The following is a 24406-nucleotide window of genomic DNA, read 5'->3' on the forward strand; positions in this document are numbered from 1 at the left end:
AACAGCCTACGTGCCAGCAGAGGCAAACAGAAGAGCAGTACATACTCTAGTATTTTTAACCCAAGAATTTTTTTTAGAGATTTATTAACTCGGAAAACAGAGAAAGACCTTGGTATTGTCCATCTGGCCTGCTGGTATCCTAGCTCTGAGCTTGGATTCACAGCTACAGCTCAAGAAGTGACATTACAGCCACCAGTAAAGCCAAGGCAAAAGGCTCCTGTGGGATCCTGTACCCCGGCGAGGAGGGCGCAAGGAGGATGACCAGGAAGAGAAGGACCAGCACTGAGAGCCTTGCTCAGCCTCTGCTGCCACATGCTCATGCTTGGCCATGGGAATCCCTCACCTTGCCTCGAGCTCCCTGCGCTGCCCCATCCATGGCCATGGGGTCTGCAGGGGCTCAGCACCCCACCGTGCATCCCCCAGCACAGCCAGCCCGACTGCAAGGAATGCGACTTCCTTATGTTTTTAATTGTGCTACCCTCTAGTGGCCAATCCCATCCCCTTGAAGCTCACTCGGATCGTTGCTCCTGGCAGAGAAGAGGTTGGACTGCAAACCTTCAAGCCCAGAAACCAGCCTGGTGCTGTGCAAGGATGACTTGCACATTTAAAAGGAGAGAGAGACCTGGAGAGGTCAAGTGCTAGCCCGGGCAGAGCGCGAGCCTCCAGCCCGCCTCCACTCTGGCCTGGGGAAGGGGAAGATCCCCCCGCTCAGCCTGAGAGGTCTGGGCAGGAGCAGGGCGAAGCCAGCTCAGTGTCAGATGCTTGCAATGCAAAAACCACCACCAAATTTGGGCTCTTGGCAGGATCTCCCAGAGGACATGCTTCCTTCCTCCTCCCTGCCTGCCTCCTTCCCCTGCTCCCTCACACCAGGCGCTCCAGCAGCTTAGATGTGGAGCAGAAGCACTCCACACGTCAATAAAAATGGGTTAGAATTCAAGGAACGTCCTTGCAATTACTGAGATAATTGCTACATTTCAGAACCAAACATTACTTAATGGTGCTCAATTATCTTGTGGCAGGGCCTGCAATGGCAGCAACTAATTGCTTAACTAAAGACTTTCTTCTTTCCACCTTGTGTCAACATGCACACGTGCAATTAGGCCATTGGTGCAGGGAGGAGAGGAGATAGCTGCTGTGAAAAGAGGGGTTAAGTAGCAGCCACAGCCATATTTCTGAGCTCAGAGGACAGGTGTCTTGCCTCAGATATTATAAGGATGCAAAGCAGAGATGGAAAAGCCCAGGAGGGGATGAGAATACAGTCTTTTGCTTCCTTTCTTGAACAGGGAACTCAAATGAATGCACAATGTGACTAGGGCCACTCTCACACATCTACATAGCCCCCAGGCTTAGCTGCATTTCAGTAGTCCTGGCATAGCTTATCAGTCTGGAGAGTATTCAGATACTAGCAAGGGAAGGAGGAGGAAAAAAAAAAAACCTAATGAGCTAATAAAAACTTTTCTTTGGTTACTTTAAAGCTTATTGAAAAACTGCTCTTTGCTTACCTCTTTCTCTGAGCATCTTTCACGTGACAAAAAAGCAAAGGAAGAATAGGAATACTTGGTATTTGCCATCTTGTCAATTCTCCACCATCCCCTTTACCATCTGACAAGGAAGGAGTCTTTCACTCTGCCTTGACACAGAAGTACTACTCCCTGTCCACCAAGCCCCCATCCCTTCTCCCTGCTTTTTCAGCTTCTCATCTGCCCAAGGAGAAAACACGAGACCCCAGAGTAGGGCCTTACCCTCGTAAAAAATCAGGTCTTGGTTTCTAACCATTTCTGCTTTTGTTTTGTCTGTTCTGGCCACACAGAGCTTACCACAGAGCAGCCCCAGGCCTAGTCTCCTGAACATCGGGTACCCAGGAACCCAGGGCTGTGTCTGTTCAGCTCCGCTCATCCTTTCCAGAGGAACATTTCTCAGGCATGAATTCCCAAGGCCGTTTTGTTGTTCAAATACCAGCTCAGCTCCTTCCCTTTGAAACCCCTCTTCACTACTCCTAATGCCATTTTTTTTTCTCCAGTTCATCACAGTTTCCACAGCACTAGTAAACATCATAGGGCTGAGTGCTCAGCTCAGAGACATCCTTGGGGGCCTTCAGCTTTATGGAAAACTGTTCTCATCCTGGTTTTGTAGCCTAGACAGTTTCAAATCATGGCAATAGTTTACTGTTATCCTTCAAATTATTAAACAGCCCCATAAAGTTTTGAGACAAAGGCTTCAAGACACCCAGATTGTACTTTTCAAGTCTCCTTTTTCCTCTTTGCAACATGAACACATCTCATGGACCAAAGAGCATAGTTTCCTCTCCAGAATATCATGCTAACTTATCCCCAGGATTTTCTCCCCATCGTTTAAGTACTACACTTGATCATCAGGCACACATTTTGGCCACAAGCCTAGGAAGGGGAGAGGAGCCACTGGGCCTCAAACCAGTCATTTAGAAGATTCATAACTCAGCAAGAGAATGGTTAACAACCTTTAAAATGGAGAGCAGTTTTACAGCAGACACTTCAGTTTGCTAGCAGTGTGCCCTCTCTATTTTCACATGCATGCACACAGGGCAATTGTTTCACAGTAGTAACCTCACCTGCAATTAGCCACTGTTTTAAGTCTTTGATCTTTACAGCTCTCCAGAGGACAGCAAGATTCCCACATAAAAGCCTTTTATTATTTTATACTACATGTGGGAGGGACCCTACGCTCCTGTATTTATTAAAAAGGAGAGTCCTTACCTGATCTCAGAGATTCACATTGAGCTGAGTGAGGCTGTGGCAAGCATGAAATCTCACTTTTGGGGACTGGCTCTCCCAGGTGCTAAGGATAAGCTATCAGTGACCCTACCTGATAGCATTCACCTGCTTCCGAGCAGGCTGCTGCTCTGCCAGCATCCCAAGCACCAAACCCATCCAAGAGATGGGCTTCTTGGGGCCATGCCTTAACTTGCTGAATCATTTCCTACGGTTATTTTTGTTTAAGCTGTTGTCCAGTTCACAGCTAGGGATCACCACGTGCTTTCTCAGGATGCTTTTCACAGCCCCAGGGCGGAGAGGACACCTCCTCCCATAACACCACACCATGGCAGGAGGGTGCACATGTCTCCCAAAGAGCCTTTTGCTGAATTTCGCCTGGTTGTTTTTCAGGGAAGGGGTTGAGGCAGAGCAGGTAGCTCAGAGGCCCAAGCTATAGGTTTGGTCCCAAAGAAAACAAAACATCAGGGCCTCGAGGCACTTAATTAACTCTATTAGAGTGATAATCGAGGCCTGCCCAACCCCAGGGGAATGGAAAAAAAACTCTAGCGTGAGCCTTGCAAAAAGGTACTGAACTGAAACATGAATATTTTTACTCACTGTTAGCGGTTAGAAGGCAGTGAGAGTGAGGGAGGGTGAAAAAGGGAGAAGGAAAGATCCTCAGCTTCTGCTTTAGCACTGACATGTAGGACACTGCCTAGAAAATGGAGAGATTTCTGTGTAATGCTTTTACTTTTTGTGGAGCTGCTTTCAAAATATCTCTAAAGTTTAGACTCTATATTCTTTACAGTTCTTTAGTGCACATTAAAGTGTAATCTTAACCACTTTTTTTTCCTTTAATTTTAAATTGGATTTGGCTTAAAAATAAGTTTCCTCAGCTTTTCCTTGCAATGGAGCTGATGGGATGGTATTTTAGAAAAGCCAGCATTGCTCCCATGCCTGTGTGTGAGAGTTGGGCTCCAGCAATATTTTTTTCAGTCACAGGGCTGTGCTTCCAGAGACTGCTACGAGGGAGTGGAGAGGTGCCCAGCTCCCGTAGCCAGAAGAGCTCAGCCAGTCCTTGATACAGCAGCTTTTGATGCTTTCCAGAAAATTGCCCTGGGTACAGCCAGCCAGTGGAGATAAGTTCGGTATTGGGGAAGTAAAACCATGCTGTCCTACATTACTTCCTCCTCAACCAGTGTATAGAGAAGGTTTGTGTAAGATTCACATGGGTCTAATAAGGCATTTGCCCTGGTAGCAAGTGGGGCTCTGTCCTTCGGGCACTTCTCATTTCTCTCTGAATGTGAAGGGACCTTACAGCAGCCAGGGCAAAGCCCAAGAAGCACTCTAGGGCTGATGCAAAAGGACCCTGCATCTGGCAGGCTGTAGGAAGGAGAACCTACTCATATCACTCAGACTGTGTGGGTTTGGGGTTTCAGAGGTAGTACTGATGAAGATGCCATAATTAGAGCACCCGAGAAGCTACTTTAAATTATGAAATCAGCTTAATTTGTCTGCTGCGTTTGGAAGGACGAGAAAACTTCAAGCCACCTTCCTCCATTCTGAGGTTGTGTATCTCCAGCACACACTGACAGAGGATTTCTGAGACAACACCCTGAGTTGCAGTGCTGGCAAGGCACAGGCCTAAGGCTCCCTTGGCTCTGTATTTGGTACCAGCACCTCCTGCCAGCTGCCCACCAGCACAGTGCCCTTGTGTTTAAGCATACAGCTCGTGATTGTTACCAAATTCAAAATCCCTAACTCACTAAGCAGCCCTAAGATGTCTCTTTTGTCTTCTTTGGTTGTAAAACCTAAAGCATTAGCTCATCATTCAGAAAATGCCCCATATCACAAAGTCTCTCTGAAGTATGGTTTGCCTCAATTACAAAAATCAAACAATCAAAAATAACATGTATCCAGAATCATTAATTAAACGTTTCCTTTGCTTCTCAGTTTCTTTGCTTTCAGGCAACACATGCTTCACCTTTTCAAGCTTCCCTTTGCAAATCTGGGAGCTAGACATTCACTTTGATCTTAATGAACACTGAGACTGGGGCAGAGAAATGCAAGTGACTGACTGGCCCCAGCTCCATGTGTAAGTGTTCCCCAACTGAACTGCAGGCTGACCACGCTGTCACTGCTCACCCACCCGGACCACGATGTGACAGCTCGGTTCAGCAGATGTTGTCTGCTCTGCACCAGGGGAAGCACATTACTCTGAGAGCCTGAACCTTCTGCTCTGCTTCTAGAGTTGGTGTGCTACAGAGGGGGAGGAAAAAAAGAAAAGGGAAAGCAACATGAATTTCCCAATTGAAATCGCTGAACAGTGACACTGGAACTCAAAGTCAGGCTTTATTTTCAGCTTTGATCCGTGAAAACCTACAGTTGTGAAACGAAGGAGAAAAACAAAACTGGAGGGGCTGTTGCCATTCAGTGGGGCTGCCTGAGCATGAGGACCCTCCTTCCTGGCAGCTGCGGGTGCTGCAGTGGTGCTGAGGAGCCACACGGATTGTTGCTGGCATTACTGCATCTCACGGTGGGCAGACCTTGCCAGCTGGTCCATCAGCTTTCTCCTTTCATCTCAAAGGTCCCTTATCTTCACATGCAACTGGAAAAGAGTGTATCAGACAGAAATCAGTCTGTGCTGCCCTGGTACCTGTGGGTAGCATTCAATAATAAGTGCTGCAAGCACAGGGCTGTCGCTGCCCTCACCCTCATGCCATAAGTCTGTCAAGCAGCTGCTCTTTCTAAACTGTACCCTGCTTAACAGAGTACAGTGCCTTCCTTTTTTTCCCTTCTCCCCCTCCAGGGGCTCATATTTCTCACCTCCCACTGAAACACTTATTGGAAAGTATATCCTTCACCTCTGGCCTCAGTGTCCCCTTCCCCAAGCTGGAAAGTCACTGACGATGGGGGTGGAGAGTGGCAGCTTGTTCTCAGCTCATCAATCTATTACACATGTCACAAACCTCTGCAGAGGCAAGCTGGCTCCAACCCTCATTTAATTCCAAGTGCAGAGGATGTTTGCGTTTGATCAGATACGCTGGATAAATGATTTCAAGCCGTGGGTTTCATTTCATCACTAATCACATATACGAGTTGCAGTCCTGTTCACGAAGTCAGCAGCTAAACTTCTGTTGACCTCCCTGGCAAGACAGGATACTGGTCACTCTGAAATAAATGATGGAAAATTAAATCAAAGGGGCCTCAGCAGGGGGATACGCAAAACAACAATGACATTGATATCATCTTTAACTTTGCTCCTGGTCTGTGCATTCACATATGAAAGGGAAATTTGCTCTCCTGTGTTAATAATAGCAGCAAAGCAGAAACATGTCATTGGGGAGCCTCACAACTCCAGCTAAGACAAACCCCAGAAGTTTCTAAACAAGGGCCAGGATGCTTTTATAACATCAGCCGGACCTTCACCTTAGCTGATAACTTTGTTATCCCTCTGCCTCCCCACAAGGTTCCCTCCATCCTGATGGAAGTTGCACTGCAGCACTTAGGGCTGGTGGCACAGCTTTCTGCCTTGAGCATGGTTTCCTTCCCTTTTTCCCTGTGCCCACAGAGATGACCCAGACTCCCTTTCCAGGGACATGAAGGGACATTCCCCCTCCAAACTGGTAAATCTTTTGGGTGCTCAACGCAGAGCTCCTCCCACAAATCAGGAAAAGCAACAAACTCATTTTGTTTCTTACTCTTCTTTCCTTAAATGCTACTGACTGTGAGGTAGGAGCTATATATGAACACTTAGCTCTTTTTTCAAAGACCCAAAACCCCCAGGTCAGAGCAGGAAATTAGTTACTAAAGCATTTCCTCACACCTCCTCCGTGCCAAACCAGGCTAGATGGACAGTTTTTAGTGCCCTGCACAAAATGAGCTGGTGAGTTCTCAGCCCAGCCCCTGAGCATAGCCAGGGGGTTCTCAGCCCCCTCTTTGAACAAAGTCCCTCTATCAGGTATAACATCACAAAGAAGTGACAGAGAAGAAAATGGAGGTAAATGGGTGGGAGGAGGAACAGAGAAGACAGAACAGCAAGGAAAAATCAGGACCTGTGCTTATTACTAGTGCAGTAACACGCGTCTGCATTTCACAGCTTGTAGTCCATGCTGTGGAGTTGCTGTGAAGGCCCTATCCAGCCAATGTGCCATGACATGCCACATCCTTCCCTCTGCAAATAAAAGGACACTTAGGGAAGAGCTGCTCAGCAGGGCAACACTTCCCTGGCTTTACAGAGAAAAGCCTCAGTGGTGCAGCCACCAGGGACAAGCGCTCACCCACACCTCTCCATGGCACTTCGCTGGCCTCCAGAGCCTAATTCCTGAAGTTAGGTACTAGGGCAGAGGTTTTTGGTTTCCAAAGCAGACAACGCACTGGAGAGTGGCCAGAGGCTGTGGGTACACTGAGCAAGGGTGGGGTAATTTGGGGGGAAGCTTTCTGCCTACAGGGAGAGCAGGATGCGTGAGAGCAGGTCTACAGCATTCAGCTGGAGCAAAATTACCAGCAGATCATCAGCTCGATAGCAGGATTTAGTGCAGGGAGGGCCAGGCCTGGTGAGTCACCGTGCTGCCGCTGCCAATCGCCGGGGCTGCTGACTGCTACGATACCCTGAGGAACGTGGAGCAGGGACTGGCAGTGAGATCGCCAGGTGAGTTATGGAGCCAGGCACCCTCGAAAGCTGGTAGCTGCTGCCCGTGTCCGTGCTCCTTCGCAGCACCAGCCCCTGAGGTGGCAAAGTACCAGCGCCAGAGACCTGCCTGCTTTTGCCACTTGTCACTTGGGTGGGCTGCGGCCTGTGCACGGCATGGCCATTTCCCAAAGGAATGGGGAGAGGAAGCAGGCTTTGCTCCACCACGAGCTCCTCCTCTGGGGTGCACACGAGGAGCTGAACTGTGCCCTGCCCCAGCGTGGCAACGGCTGAACTTGGCTCAGTGAACACTGGGGACCTGAACCTGCGGCCTAGCTTCTGGGCAACCCCAGAACCAGACTCTGAAAGAACTAAAGCAGAGAAAACAAAACCAAGAACCAATCACTCTGGTTTTCAAGATCACAAGACCACCAGGCCCTGGTAGGACAGGCCCTTCTGGCCTTTGCTGTCTTCAGCTCAGTCAGCCCCTTGCCTCAGCAGATAATGAGCTCAGGTACTTGCTCATTACTTCACACCTTGCCTATCCAGCAGCCTTCTCACCTCAGCAGGTACCGTCACACCAGCTATCATTTTGACATACTGCTATTTCACTCTTTCTCCATGCAGCGCTGGGATGGGCTCCCAAACAGTCAAGCTCAGCCTATTAATCAAGGATCACATCACGCCAGAGGGTGTGGAGAGGCCCTTGACACCAAAATGTTTTGACAATCAAACAAACATCCCCAAGCGACTGTAGGCATAGAGCACAGCTGATGCATGGGTAGCCAAAACAGCTTTGAACTGTCTAGCCACACAGCCACATAACAGAGAGCTCTGCAAATCCTCCCTGAGAAGCTGGGTGAACTCTTGAGTTACTGCTATGCGCGAAGCCAGCTGTCCTGCCTGCACATCCCGCGCTACCTATGCTGCCTGGTCTGATGCTAACTCCAGTCCATGCAAGCTGAAACCCTGGCACAGGCCAGTGTTGCTGCGTGGTTTTAAAGTATTACATCCACCCTATAGAGTATATTGAAGCCATCACCCTCTGCATGCCGTCCCACCTGGCCAGTGCTGCATCCACCAGGCCTTTCTCACCAGGAAGAGAAACACAGATTCTTCACTGGCTGGGGACACTCCTCTAGCAAGAGCTAAAGATTTCAGATTCTCTGTTTAACACTACTGCAAATTCCATTTAAGAGCAGAGCTAGCCACTTCCCCTGCCTTGCAATCAGGGTCTCTGCTCCGCAGATGCAATCTGAGCCCAAATACACAGCCCACCCATCACTGGGGGTCCCCCTTCCTTCTGCTTCAGGTGGAGGTGGTGACTAGATGCAATAAGGTGGTCCTCGGCCTGCAAAGGCTTTAGATGTTGCAGTTGGTTGCACAGGGGCTGCAGCTGGACTAGATTAGGTTAGACTGGGCTAACCAGAGGGATTTTTGCTGGGTTTCTCCAGCACCACTTTAACCACAAATCATGAAGTAGTAAGAAAGACCTAAGGAAATGCTCACATCTGAAATGCTTTCTCTCAGAGCAGGTCCAAAAAATAAAAAGTCCCATGAGGTCAAAACAGAAATGAAAAGTAATCATTGGGGTCTGAGGTTCTACAACACACAGAGTATTGAAATGACTCACCCAGCCACAATAGAGCTACCAGATTTCGTGTTTGCTCAGCCCCAATCTTTGGGTGTTTTTCAGCAACTGGAACTATGAATTAAACTGCTACACTAGAATACAGCTGGTGGCAATGGAGGTGGGGTAATTTCATGAAGTAACCGTGACACACCAATGTGAGAAGGCTTTTGATCCAGTTTTGGTTTTAATTCAGAGACTAAAGTTCACCTCAGTCCTTATTTTGTCCAAATGGCTTATTCAGCTCGAGTACATATTTTGCATCCCTATTTCCCCCCGCTGCACGATGGAATATGATGCCATGCACTCTGCTTGTCATAGCTCAGATCCTGTCTTACATTTCTCTAATGCCTTGCATGCTGGAAAGTCTTAGAGTGTTTCACAAGCTGCTGCATACGTAGCCAGAATCAGACATGCAGCCACTTCTGGGGTGGAAGACAGCAATAACTGCATGTGCTGCACTAGGAGGAATAAGATCCTGTCCCGGAAGAGATACTTTTGCATAACATGTCATTAACGTCAATCTCTGAACACCCCAGCAAGCTGCTAGCTACATGTTTAGCTACATCTGAAGGACTGGAAATATTACTGCTGGGATGTAAACTTGCAGTTCCAGGCAATCTATTTCTGCTTAACCTGTTGGCAGCTGTTTTCATCACTTAGGTACACCGTAGGCCAGTAATAGATAAACGTCAGTGTAGACCAACCTTCTGTGCCCTCTGAGAAGGGTACTGCTTTCTTGAAAGATACCTTCAAGAAAGGATCCAATGCCAGGTGGGACAGGAGTTAAATTGCTGGAAAAAGTCATCTTCTCTCTCCTATCTCTGATTTGCAAGTCACTCTGCTCCTCACCGCCCAAAAATGTGGGGCTGTAGGTGGTGGAAAAGGCATAAGTGCAAGTAGTCCTGCAGAAATTGCAGGTTGGGAAGGAAACTGCAGAGCTGCAAGGAGGTTTAATTTGTAGCTCGTGGTCTGGGCTGTGGTTCTCAATGAGCTGAATTAGCAGCAGAGACTGAGGAGTGTGGAGCAGTAAGGGCGTGACACCAGCTCTGTTCTCCCTGTGCCTCCTGCAGCCCTCTCAGTGCCTTCACATCCCTCCCCTGTCTGCTATAGCAGTGTGACAAGTCAACTGACTATCACAATGCAGGTTTGGTGCTTGGAGCCGGCATATCCCTATTGAACAGACTTTAATTCAGGCTTCCAATCCTATTCCTGCACCAGATGCAGGCTCTAGGCAACCTGCAGCTTCAATAACAGCCACCTGGAGCCATCCACCACAGCCTGCCTGCTCATCTCTATACTCTCTTCCAAGAACCCGCATGCCAAGAGCACATTGTGCCAATGGTTCAAGAAGGAGGCTCCAACAAGGGTCCTGTTGAGATAGCCGCAAGTTACCTTGCAGCAGATGGGATGGTGGCAGTGAAAAGGTAGGTAAAGCTAAGCAGAGACAAGGCTGACCAAGAGCACATGTGACCTACTCTTAATGCTGCTACCAGCTCCTTCCTTGTCTTTTAGCTTACTTGGTGTCCTGTTTTTTGACAGGCCTACAAACTGACTATTCTTAGGGAAGGAGAAAGAGGAAATAAAATCCCTTTTTCTGTGCCAGCCTTTCTTAGTGTCATCCTGAAACAACAGAGCAACAATAGCAATGCCCCCTTCTTTCACACCCATAAGGCACAGAAGAGCAGTTCTCGTGGCCCTGAGCACTGCCTGGGATGGTGGCTGGCAGCTAAAGAAGGCCTAGTTTCCAGCTGCTCACCCAGCTGCTGTGGCATGCATCCTACCTCAGCCTGAATCACAGATGCTGGGAGCTAACTTTCAGGTTTGCAGGGGAGCACTGCCTTCAGCTGCACCCAGCTCTTTGCCCTGGTTTGGTGTTGTAGCTGTTACACGGGCAAGTGTCTTTAACCATATTCACAGGGGGCAGACTACAGCTGTTTTTCAGAAGGCATTTGCATTTTCGAGTGGCAAAAGATAAGAAGTGCTTGCCTAAAAAATAGGGTTTAGCGCAACGCAAAAAATGATTGCTGCTGACACACAGTAGCCCTAAACAGTAAGTCTGTCCCTGGGTCCATTTGTGAGCCCATGCACCAGCCCATCCTTCTAGGATGCTGTGGCTCAGCTGGGCTGAGGGCTAACCTCCACTGAAGCTGCCATCTGTATACTGATGCTTTCTGCTCCTCAACAGCATCTGTGACCCTTACAGTGTTCTCCTTCATCTTAAAGATGGGTGTGAAGGTCTGTGAGGCAGCACGGCTCTTGTCTGGTGCCTCACAGACACATTTCTGTCTTGTGCATTTCTGCACAGCCTGAAAAGCCACTGATGGGGCAGCCCTGGGGTAGCCCCTACCTTCATTCCTGCCTCTTCTCTCCGACCACACGCAAACCCGGTGCCAGCTCAGGCCAGGATGTCCGTGCCAGCCTCCAACGATGTTATTTCTTCCATTGCCCAGACCTGTTGTTTTCAAAGGAGCAAAGGGCCAAGAGATCTATTTGTTGTTGGTGTGTATGTTGGTTACTACCAGGACTGGCAGTTTTAAGGATTTTCCACGTATCGCGTGTCCCTCCACGTTGCAGTGCACTGACCCAGACACAACACTGACAGCTGCAGGGTAAATAAATAAAAACAGAGTATTTTGATCTTGGAGGGGGAGGTGGTTTGGAGGGGAAGGGGGGGCCGGGGGTGTCAGCCAGACAGAACAGGGTGGCCACAGCTGTGGTGGGAACAGATGCGGCACAGGGAGCGGGAGCGGGGAATAAAGTTCTGCAAATGTAAGCAATGCTGGAAAGTCTTGGAGAATGGCACGCATATTTGGGACAGGTGGGAAGTGTTTACATTGAAATAAGAAGGACAACGGTCTGAAAGAATGCTGGTCACATTACCTGTGACCCAAGCTGACCGATCGCAGCTCCAGAACATCCCAGACCACCATTTCTCTGTCACACCAGAGCCCATCGAACACACGTAGTGTCTCAGCCAGCGCTATGGGCATCCGGTGCTCTGCAGAGCTCGTAGGTGTTTGGTCCCTCTCAAAAGCAAGCTGACATTGGCTCTCAGCCAGCCTTTATCCCAGTCTAGCTCATAGCAGGGCCCTGCAGTACTACTGTGTAATCCTTGGACCAGGCGGGTACGAGGCAGGACTGAGACCAGACTCACCTGAGCCAGCAAAGCTGGCAGTGTCATCTGCAGCACAGCTGGCATTGCCTAAGTACACCTGTCCAGCTGACCCCAAACAGCAGCCCTGCCATGGTGGGGACCAAGCTTGGTAAGTTCTGTTTGTTTAAAGCCTAGCAGAAGCTCTTTCCCAACGGACATTTATGCATTTATACAGTGGTGCAACCAGAGTTGCAGATCTTTAATTCCGGAAGTGGCTCTGCTGGCAGGAGTTGCTCAGCAAGGCTCGTGCAGGGCAGGTAACCTGCTGCTAGCCACTGGCCACCTGAGATCATCTTCTGGTACAAAGCAGTTGTGCTGTGTGCTCTCTGCTGATGGTCATTACAGGTAAGAGGTTGTGGCTTCTTCTAGGGGATCTTTGCAATGCTTCGCTGAATTGCCTTTACCACTTTGGAAAAAGGACTCATCAGAACTAATGATATGAACAAAATCCTTCTTTTCTCCTGGCACATTTCATCCTTTCCCTAAAAGATTAAAGGCTGGATTTTTCAAGAACCCTAGAGGCACCTGTGACCCTATTTAAAATCAATGGAGTGCTGGGAACCCATCTCCCTAAGGTGTTATTGAAACCCCAGCTGAGCCCTGCCCACAAAGGCAAACGGTGCAGCTCTGGAGTGCAGGATGGAGTAGCAGGATGAACACCTGCATCACACCTACATTATCCAAGAGCGGCAAGGACACTTGTCCAAGGTCATTTCATGTGGCAGTGAGGAACAGAGACCAGGGGCTCTGCTTCCCAAGTGGCTGACTGCTGCCCCATGCGACCCACGGGAGAAGAAATCCTTCTTAACTGCAGCTATTTCACCAGAGGATGCTCGAAGGCAGCTTGCAAGAAACTTCGAGCATTTCTAATCAAGTTAAAGGAGGGCTTACAAACACAAAGTCATGTTGAGAGACATTCTCTGAATTTATTCACACCCTTGCTCCTAGATAAAAATAGCTTTATATGTTAAGTTTAGGTCCACAGAGAGCCCAGAGGATAGCAAGGGATTATCACAAAAGGGCAGCAAGGCAGTCAAAAAGAGCCTGGGGGACATCTTGTACAATTTCCATGAAGGGAATAATTAATTCAAACTGTATACAGACTACTCTGGGAGTGTCCACTCTGGAGATTTTTCAAAGCGTCCTTTGCTGCTTTGGGCTGACTTTAAATCAAGTGTCCTAAAAAAACACTTCAGCTATGCATTTCATTTCAGTTATACAGAGTGTTTAAATGCCAAGGGATGAGGGAAAACTTCGTTATTAAAGGGCTGTAAGACTTTAATAAGGTACACAGTCATTAGAAAGTTGTTGAGTCATGAAAATAGTCTCAATAATTTGAAATTAATGTTTAGTGTATGCTCTACCATAAAATGCTTAGATGTTGTGGCCATGGATACTAAAGAAAAACCTTAAGGCCATGACTACACGAGCAAGTTACCGCAAGGTAAGCTAGGGTGTAATTTCAGAGCACACCACTTACCTCAAGGTAACTTCCCATTTGCAGGCTGTTGTCCCAGGACCAGGGGAGGCAGCGAAGCCCTTGCTGAACATGGCACAGGCTGCCCTTTGTGGGCTGCTGGCTGAGGGCATGCATGTGGCTGGGTACTGCAGAATACATAAGGTGCAGTAGATCTGTGCAGTAACAAAGCTTTGAGTAACTTTGCTCTCCAGCATAGATGCAAGGATGGATGGACTATATGTAGCAATCAATACAGTAGAAATGGGCACAGTTAGAAAATCTAGAAGTTCAATGGGAAGGGCTAGAACCTGATATGGAGATTCTGCTTCATGATAATATTAAATATATACATTAAAAAATGCTTGCAAGTAATAATCAGGGCTGTAGCATCCCTATACCTCTGTCTCTGTTGAAGAGGTAGGAAAAAATGACTAACTACCAGAAGTTCCCCTCTCTCCTCTCTTTTCTGGAAAAATACAACTATTTGAGAATTGAGTCTGCTTCTGCTGACCTGCCCTTTCTTTTCCATCTCTGCTTCCTGCCAAGCAAAATTCACCAAGTTCCACTTATGACTTTAATGAGACCAGAATTTCTGGATGTAGTTGTTGTGGAATGTGTTCCTGATAAATCATTTAAAACCCAGACAACAGAGCTCCTATCACAGATTAACAATTCATCCTGGAGCTTGCCCTGAGCATGTCCAATGCTGGGTGGAAAATCACTGTCCTTCTAACCCCAGTGACTAGGGGCATCCCAGAGCCTGGAGATTTTTCATTTCAATTCAGTAGTTCAATTCACTGCACGACTTTTCTTTCCTTCCTCCCACTAGGTAGTTCAATGAAGGGAGAGCTGTCAACTCTACAAATTTTAGAAACTGTTTGTACCTCCTATTGTAAAAAAGGGAATGGACCTTCACCAAGAGAGCCCAGTTACTGCACAAGTGAGCAGGAGGAACAACATGCGTCCTCCAGACCAGCACTGTAGGCATTGCACACCACTTAGCGCTTTCTAGACAGAAGGAGAGAGAGAAGACAAATAGGACACAGAAGAAAAGTAAGGTTTTCCCACATTGTTTTCCTTTCCCATACTCCTATGCCCCCTCTCCTAGCATCACCTTTCTGACCAAGAGGAGTAGGATGTATTTTGCAGCCATCACACCTTATGCAGCAGAGGAACATGCCATGGTGGGAACTGCCTCATACCCCACGTGGACGCAGGGAACAGGTTGCTGATCCCAGTCAGCACAGTGCCTGAAATTACATAGAAATTAAGCAGAAATTATGGTTCCCTTGCTAGGATAGAGTACCCCGTATTTCTACTGTTGCCCAGCTCTACAATGAAGAAACATCATTATGATGTTTATCGAAAATGCAAGTCCACTGTCTGGTTGACTGTGGGCAGCTGTTTTCTGTAGGTAATCACAATATCAGTGTCTCAAGAGTTAAACTACCTGGAAGAAGGGGATTTTAGTAGAAGATCCGGAGTGGCAAACATTATCAGCAGTGTTAATCTGTCACATCTTTCCTGGACTGTACATACCACGCTCCATCACTCTGGCATGTCATGGCCTGCATTGTTACAAGATGTACTGAAGCTGTAGCCAGCCATAGTTTGGCATCTCAGTGAACCTTCTGATCCAAGCAAATACGGGAAGGAAAAAAAAATGATGCCATTTTCAAAACAAAACAAAAAAATAACAAACCAATCCACCTCTAAAAAAGTAACCAAAACTAACCCCAAAACTTCTAAGCAAGTACTAAGATAGATTTTTTTTTTTTTCAAATGCAACTACAAAACAAATCTGTTTGAGTTGAGGGTGAGCTAAACCCTTGAATCCACACCACTTGAGTGATGCTGGATGGCCCAAAACCTACAGCTTTTCTTTGTCATGTTTCTCTCTTATTCAGACACGCACAAAGAAAAAAAAATAAAATAGAAATTTGTTTTCCTGGTTCTGGGTAGAACCTGGCCCACAACCAGGCTGTCCTGAAAACATCCCATATCTGAGCCTGGAAATGCAGCAGACTCGAGCTGGACCAGTCTTTGGAGTTGACGCCACTGGGGTGCCCAGAACCCACAGCCCAGAGCCCTGCCCTCCGAGCAGACACCAGACTGCAGACACCAGATGAGAGAGAGGGAAAGCTCTTGGCTCTATTGTTGTTGTTGAGCTACTGGAAAGGAGCTAGGGAGAGGAAAAATGATCTGGGTAGGAAGAAAAAAGTCTCACAGGAATGGATGATCTCACTTGTCCACACACACACACCCAGACGTACAAATATATATAATTAACTGGAAAATACTGTGTGGTATAAAGGTTTCTTCAGCTTGGGTACATCATAGTTGGGCTAGTCAAGTTTGGTACAACCATAACAAAGAGTACTTCCCACACACCTCCTGCTAAGAGCTCTCCTACCACATCATAGCATTTTAGTATGAATTTACATCTGTTGATAGGTACCCTTATGCTTTTCAAACACAGAAAACTAGACATGTGATACAATTATTAAATGTATATGTAATAGCCTATGCAGTCATCAATAGAATATATACATTCTGTGCACACACATGTTGTTATACAGGCAATTTGTTGACTCCAGCAAACTGCCACAAGGGTGTATAATAGGCAGGAGATGAAAGCAATATCCCATTCAAATACCATAAAGAAGACAACCCAAATGTTTCATCAGCTTTTGTCCCTGTGCAGGCCACACATGGGGGAACAGAGGGACAGCAATTCTAGTAGCCCATACTATGAGATTTTAGGGTTTCTTAAGCAGCCCCATGACAACTTGGACAGAATTGCAAAAAGCAGCCCAACTTGCAGCCAAAACTTATTTGTTTCAAGGGCATCACAAAAGATTTTCTGAATCCTCATTTCCTAGACCATGCCTACTAAGGGACACAGCAAAGAGTGCTTCTTAGACCCTTACCAGCATGCCAAAGCAGTGAGGCCATTTCTATGCATTACTGCAATGACACAAATCATGATGACATATGGCATTACATAAAGGCTCTTGTTCTACTTTGTTCCAAAGAGCAAGCTTTTTTCTGGGCTTGTTTGTTTTACATGAAGCACGTGGCTTCAAACATGAGCCTCTATTTGTTTTTGTTTGTTTTATTTTATTTTAAGGAAATACTGTTAAGCAATCCCATGTACTTTCTGCTCATCCTGCAGATGAAGTTGCATCCTTGAACACAGCTGGTGGTACATATTGTCTCCACCCTGGATGTGCACAGGTTCCCTAATGGGGACCCTCTGCTCTGACCAGGGCATACTTAAGTACTCTGGAGCCACAGTCTGACAGCAGAAACAAACTTTTTCCTTGCAAAAAGTAGATCATCTCCTATTTTATTCTAGAGCCACGACTGTCTTAATACGACCAAAGAATGAGGGAGCAGGGAGGAGAGAGGTGCTGCGCTAGGTACCTCCAAAAGCTACAACATGGTTGCGGCATTAACGAAAATAGTTAACTACGTTCACTGTCTTGCTAGAGTAGGAGCTGGTATGTTGTTTGTTTTGCACTGAAGAAGTAGGCCAGTATTTCTCAACAGGAAGGCCCGTCTGGATCCCAGACAAAGAGGGCTCAGGAACACCAGCCCTCAAATAACCTAACCACTCGCTCATCCCGACCCTTTACACATTCAAGAAAATTTACCACCACAGCTGCAGAGTGGGTCCAGCTTCCCCACAAAACAGTTAACTTGATCCCTTAGCAGAGACACTAATAAGAGAAGCCAAGAATGGGAAATTTTTAGGTAACAAGAATGCCCCAAACTTTGCTGACCTTATGTGACTTTTAGCTTCTTGTTCCAAGCGCCAAGCTACTGAAAAGCTTGTCTGTTTTTTAAGACTCCAGGTCATTCCTTTCTCTATGTCCAAGCTGTTCTTCCAATATCTTTTTAAATCGGCTGCTTGTTTCCAGTGAGTAGACTCTGAGAGACAGGAAAAACTCTGTAAGAGAGATTGTCTTCTTGCATATAAATCTTTGAAAGGAGACGGTATTTTTGGAATTCAAGGGTTGGGGTTTTTTTGCTGCAATATTTTTTGCTCTGTCACTTACAGGAACCCTGTGTATCTATAATGAAGGTACTTATTCAACTCTAACCTAAAAACAAGGGGCACAAGATAAAAATCTCCTTTTCCTAAACATATTTTCTAGATTAAGGAGGTATTCCCCTTTAGTTTGCTCAGGACTTACTTTATTTGTCTACATCCAGGTGTGCAGGTTTCTGGGAGGGAATTTGTCACCCACCTAAACACAACATAGCACAGGTTTTTTTTTTCTTGGTTGGTTTGGTTTAGTTTGTCTCACTCTAAGATGCCCTGTCTGTTCCATGCTTCCCCTGCTTGTGTATCAGGAGCAATGTTAGTCATGGCACAGACAACTCAGAGGTGCTTTGAGGTTCAGTTCCACGTTGTAAGAGCCTTGACCAAAAGCATTATTTATTGCCAGTTACTCACAACAATAACAACAACAACAACATATGTAAACTTGCCAGAATGAGTTAGGAGTGTCAAAGGAAGAAAAGCTCTGCCCTCAAGGCTTAAATTTTATAAAAACCTGATGGTCAGAAGAGCACAACACAGTCAGATTGAAAAGCAGCCCAGAAAAGGGCTTGTTTAACACCACAGGTGGTGCACGGGTTTCAGATGTGTCCACCCATACTCACTAAAGCCAGCTCCTCATCCTTGATGCCTTCCAGCATCCATCCCTTGGCCTATACTCCACTGCTCCAGCTGGCAGAGCCTCTGTCACTGGGGTCTGGAAGCAGCACAGAGCTGGAGAACAGCTAGCAGGCCCCTGGCCACATGCTTAAAGCCACTTTAAATCCCTTACAGTGACTGAAGCATGGCGCTGTGGGCTTTTCTTCATTGTGGGGCCCAACGTGCCCCTGGCACAACAAGCTGAGGCATGGTTTCATGCCTGGGCAAAGAGGATACCAAGAGATTTGAGGTCTTTGTGTGTTATTGATGGTAGCTCTCAGTAGTCTGACATCCTAGAGAAAGCAAAGTTTTTTCCTGCCCAGCACCTGGCTGGTTGCACTAGCAGCTGAGGCACACCTTGGTGTCCTCCAGCCACACTGGTAAGTTCATTATAAGGCAAAGAGGGAAGTATAAAAAATTGAAGATGGGTCACTGGCTAATGGCTTGCTGTTCCTTTCTCATCCTCACAGACAGAAGGAAACCTCTAAGATGGGGGGAAGGGCAGAACAAAGCAGCTTTCTCATCTGTTAATGCTCACATAGCCACATTTAACACCAGAAGAGCAGCAGAGTCCAGTTTGCCTTGCAGTGCAGATACCTCTGCCTGATCTGAGCACTCAGGGCTCAAGTCATTGCTTCTGGAGAAAAATAGGCATTTTTAGGAGAGATTAGCAAGGCTTGTTTGGGCTGTCAGGTTAAGGTGACTCAGTCCCTAGACACACCTCTTGCTCTCTGCTTAATTAGAAGGGGCATCTAGACAGCTCGGGTCTGGGCATTGCCATGTCCATGTTTGGTGGAAAGAATCCCCCTCAGAGAACCACACGCTGTGCCACGGAGGCTCTCTGATACCACCTCAGTAAGCAGGGCAGTGGACTACAATCAGGGAAAAGAAGTCTAGACCCTCATGGGGATTTAGCAGCCTCACCCCTGGCTGACTTGCAAAGTCAGTTGTGGGCTGCACAGGGAAACCAGCACCCAAACGCCAGCTTTCCTCCACTCCTGGTCTTTCAGTAACTGCTGCTCCCTTCTTGGAGCTCTGCAGAGACAGCCAGGAGCCAAGGAGGGAGGGGGCCAGGTGCTGACGAAGCTCCCAATTAACCCTCCTGACGGATGGGCTTCTCCAAGCAACCCTCAGCATCTGGATGCAAACAGGCACGCTGCCCTCACTGCTGCAAGGTCTCCAGGGCAACATCCATGGATGTGTACACAACAGGACCGTCAGGTAGCTGTTTGTGTGCCACTGAACGTCATCACAACCTTTTATTCTTGGCATCAGGCTCATAGAGATGAATGAGGCCGATATGCAAAATGACACCACCCTGCTGTAACGTGTCTCCTTCTCCGGTGTCATTTTCAAAAGCCGATTACACGTCTACATGCATTTATACACAGACACAAACACACCTCACTGTTCTCTTTCATAAAACCACTCAGTTGTACCTGCACTGCTCACCCAGAGGAGTTAAAGTCCAAAATCTGTACCTAACACATTACAAGACATAAAAATCTCTCTTTTTATATATATTTTGTTTGTTTATTTTCACTGCTTGGTGTCCAATCCTAGTCAGGGCCATATGTAGCAAAAGTCCATAATCATCATGTTTGTCTTTTGGTAGTGCGCTTAGATAGCTTGGTACTGAATAACATGAAGTGAACAATTCTCATTAAAATTTCTAAATGCAAACATAAATTTGGAGTCCAGTCCTGCTTCTATTTGCAGCCAACTCCTTGAGCAGACAGGCCCAACAGTAACTCTCCAGAGAGAAAACAAGTGAGGTCTAGATGATCCTGCAGACAAGCTGCATGTCCCAAACACAGGCAGGATTCCAAAGAGAGGATTTAATGAATGAGATTTACTGCCTCACACAATGGACATTCACATTAAGAACTTCACCCTCTATGAACCAGGTTCACATTTTACCAAGCACCCTGTACACGTCTGATGGCTTCTAGGTGTTAGTTTTCCAACCCTTGGGAAGAATTGTTAAAAATATTTTTACTCTTACCACACATATCAAGGTTCAAACAGGTGAATCTCTTTCGGTAACCGGACCTGTGATGATCATGAACTTAACTGAAGAACTTTTCGACCATTAGGAGCTGTCCCAGAGAGATGACAAAAATGCAGCCCTGGAAATCAAGGGACAATGAATGCACTGACAAGTAGGTAGACAGGGATTCATGCAGAAATATCTGCATGTGCATGTGTGAGGGGAAGAGACGAAGATGAACTAATCCATTTCCTTGAGGCTATGTCTTTACTCTGTCAGACTGGCACGTGTCTCCTTTGTTTCCGATAATAGAGGTAATTATACCTGAAATGTTCAACTGTAAATCCATCACACAATTAAGGGAATTCAAACTGCACAGAACTATGGGAACATTTAACGATGGATTATGGTCAGATATTCTGAAAATCACCCTCCATGTTTTCCATCCCTTGACTCAAAGACTCAGACAGCTTACTGCTTTCCCCAGGGACCTATCTTCCTACCACAAGATAAGAGAACCACACGCTGATTCTAGTGAGAATCACTAGTGCGCTGTGGTGGAAGAAAAAAGCCTTCAGAGAGGGGTTTATGGTTTGGGTTTCCTTTAAATTTTTTGACCCTTCTTATCACTAAACAAAAGCTTGTGGTCTTTTTTTTAAGATCATCTACAATTAAATTCTTATAAAACCACATGCCTGGATAAAGTTGGTCTTATGCAATTTGGATGAAGCATTTTTCCCACTGTAATTATTATTGAAGAAATCTATCATTATATTTTACAGGGAAGCCTAAAATGCACAGCACTTAGTAAAAATACAGCTGATCCTCTTATTTCCAAATCTTCCCACCCTCTGCCACTTATATTTGAAGGCGAAAGAAAGAAAGACAGAAAGAAAAAGAAAACGTACTAAAAGAGGACTCATTCTTTGCACATCGGATCACCAGTGATGCTCACTTTCTGTGGGCAGTAAAGCAGGGTGTGCCCAGGCTTACCTTACAGTTTTATCTGCATGGAAGTCTCCCCAGTTCAATGCTGGAGTGATGGTGCTGGTGAAAGCATGGGTCAAGGGTGGTCTTAAATGCAGAGTTTGTTATCCTCTGTGCTTCTTCTCCGTATTTGTGGCTGAGAGCTTGGCTTTGGGCCCAAGGCATTGGTCCTTGCTTAGGAAGAGTGAGCGTGGACTTTCTGCTGCTGGGCTGGTGCACAGCTGGACTGAGCTGCCAGGCCAAGTGCGGGGTAGGTACTGTGTTTCCTCCTCAGGAGAGGGGCTGCCATTTCATTGCTTGCTTAGAGGAAAGGAAGAAGAGACTGGTTTGAGCACAGCCTCAGGTTTGGGCTTCACCAGCAAAAGTGAGACAGAGTTCAGGACTAGAGATTGCTCTGATCCCGATGGGTCCATCTGGTTCCTGATGCACACGTGAGCTGTATCTGACATTAAGAGCAGAGACAAAAGTCATTTGCACCTTTGTTCCCAGCAGTACTTTCTCAGTATGAACAAAGTGTGATTTTTTGGGTGATCTTTGGGGAAGGAATGCCATTACTTACACCACAGTCACTTGGGATAATATTTATTACCAATAGCGTTTTGCATGGCAAGCTCAGGCAAGAAAGACCAAATCTTTCCTTGAGGGCATCCATTGACTTACAACTGCAGAAATGCCAACAACAAAAAAAGTCAAATGAAAAATGGAACATGAGCGTACAGGGCTTGACTGAGTAACCATAAGGACTGAGGGAGGCTTTGCTTTTGTTTGTTGCTTTTTGTTTTGTTCATTTTACTTTGGGATGTGCTTAGGTAACATTCTACATAAGTGTAAGGGCTAGAAACATTTTTTTTTAAATGAAAGCTGAATTTCTTATATAATAACAGATTATTTTTTTCCAAAAGCATAGCATTGCAAAATTCATAAAATTTTGAGAATTGGCTACATAGTAAGTACTACTCCCACTTCCACATGCAGCATTACACAAATCTTTAGTTGATTAAAAACTAGATAACTTTCTTCCACTCACCACACTTGGATTGTTAACCAAACCAAATACCTTCATGTTCTGAGTGTCACCCAATCTTACTTGAAACCTTTTGGCCGTCTGGGTTTGTTTCTTTGCTGGAATGAGTGGGACAAGTACTCCACCCCTCCTTTTAAACAGACTTAAGCTGTATCATCTAAGCTACTTGGAACATGGTGCAGGGACCAGCAGTAAAGGATTAACTGTAACAAAATCTTTGTGAGGTTAAAAACTGGGCAAGCTGGCCCTTCAAACTTTGTGATGGGCTAGTTGCCTGTAACAAACCAACCTTCCAAAACCCAACCTAATTACATGCGTCTGCTTTAAAGGTGATACGTGAAGGTTTCTGTGGTTAATGGAAGATGCCCCAGTGGAAATGCATCCAGAAAGCTGTTAGGAAGACACCACCTCAGACACAGTGGACAAGTGGACTATAGACTAGGATTTAATTAGTGAGAGGCGTTAAAAACCAGCAATCCAGCCCAGCATTCCCTGGATTTTGTCTCTGGCACAGGAAGGGTTTGCATGTTTCCCTCCTGTAGCTTCTATTTTCGCCTGTATTCATTGCTGAGATGCTTCAACACAGCTGCGCTGGTTCATTAACTGAACAGCATGTCACTCAGACCAAGCAAATGGCTTTAGGGCAGTGTTTTTCTCAAAGGAAGGGTAGACCTCTGTGAGGAAAGGAAGGTGTTGGTGTAGGAGATATTTAAGAATCTCATGAGATACGTTAAAAAAGATGACCTGAGAAGAAGAGTCAAGCAAAAGTAAGACAGCTTCTCACAGCAAAAAGGCTGGCACTCACATGGAGATTTCACCAATAATCCTCAGCCACTGAAACCCTACTGAGACACCAGTGATGAATGAACCATGATCTTCCTTTGTGTTACAGCCAACATCTCCAGCAGAGAGCTCACCTCTCCTTCAACTCTCCCTACAGGCCAAGAAGTAGACACTTGGCAGACACTAAGGGGACACCAAAAATGAGAGAAAGTGATTCCCAGCATCCCCACCCTCTTCTACTCATCGCATCCTGCTCTCAGGCAAGAGCCACGCACAAAATTATAGCACGCTCAAGCCTTGCCCTTGAATGCTTCAGTTAGGAAGGTGCCCTGCCCTATTCCAGAAGCTGCATCAGAGATGTGCTGAGCCGTGCAGCTGCTCGTTGGGCACTGTTTCCAAAGAAACAGGGTCCCTATCGTGCCGCGAATGACTCATGCTGAGATCATCCTGCTCAGGAAGAGACAGAAGGGATGGTCCCACCTCTTCCTCCAAGGAGGGATGGAGGCGTGGAAGGGCAAAGCAGGTGCTACAACAAACAGGGAGGTTCGGGGCTTCCCGATGCCTTGCCCCTTGGATCCCTGTTTTGTGCAGGGCAGAGGCCATGAGGAACATGCTGTCTGCCAGCGCACGCTATGGCATCCATCACAGTGACAGGCCTTGGCCATGGGCGGCCTGGGAGGGGTATCTGCAGCACGCAGCCCCAGCATGCCGGCGTGCCTTCGCTCCTCTCCCCGGGCCCCGCTGTAACCACGGCGTTGCCCAGCCATGACTCAGTCTCCCTGCCTCACCTCATGAATGAATACAGCCCCTTTTTACCGCTCACTTCATCCTTCACACAGGTAGTGCCTGGAAGACCACTGTAGGTCCAGGTGGTGTAAAGGGACCTGGCTTTAAAGGGAAGAGATTAGGAAATCCACATGGCACTGTGGAAAGCACAAAGTCCCCATGACTATTATCATGCTGGTACTGACCCTATCTCAATAACCAGCTGTGGGGTCACTCATCAAAAACATTTCTCAAAGCATCTAAAACTAGTTTAAAAAACATGAGTTTTCTTCTAAAAACCTGGTTCAGGCTCAGGCAGCTCAGCAAGAAGGGACACCAGCAGCCCTAGCACTCCCAGCTCCCCCTTTGTAGTTCAGTGCTGTTCAGCATGAACCATTTATATGGTGCATATGCATCTCCAGAAACGCAGCTGCTTGAGAAAACAAGTCTGTAATGCTATTTCTCAGTCCATCCTGATCTGCTCATCACTGGGTTGTTCCAGCCTTAGACTTGCATTGTTACAGCTCTTCCCAAGTGGGTTTCCTTG

The 24406-nt window shown here is 46.7% G+C and overlaps 1 protein-coding gene across 1 annotated transcript in view; it reads right to left on the bottom strand.

Annotated features, from left to right (window-relative positions):
• TP63 (tumor protein p63) overlaps positions 1 to 24406 on the bottom strand; it is a 293066-nt gene that overhangs the window by 149255 nt on the left and 119405 nt on the right. Inside the window, exons 7-9 of the mRNA XM_035544952.1 lie at positions 21294 to 21729; positions 20316 to 20439; positions 17391 to 17538 (exon numbers count right to left, since the gene is read on the bottom strand). Of these exons, the coding sequence (XP_035400845.1) occupies positions 17391 to 17538; positions 20316 to 20322 (155 nt within the window). The 5' untranslated portion in view covers positions 20323 to 20439; positions 21294 to 21729. The remainder of the gene's footprint in view (positions 1 to 17390; positions 17539 to 20315; positions 20440 to 21293; positions 21730 to 24406) is intronic.

This window comes from Cygnus atratus, chromosome 9 (assembly GCF_013377495.2).
Source record: "Cygnus atratus isolate AKBS03 ecotype Queensland, Australia chromosome 9, CAtr_DNAZoo_HiC_assembly, whole genome shotgun sequence".
In the NCBI taxonomy this organism is placed as follows: domain Eukaryota; kingdom Metazoa; phylum Chordata; class Aves; order Anseriformes; family Anatidae; genus Cygnus; species Cygnus atratus.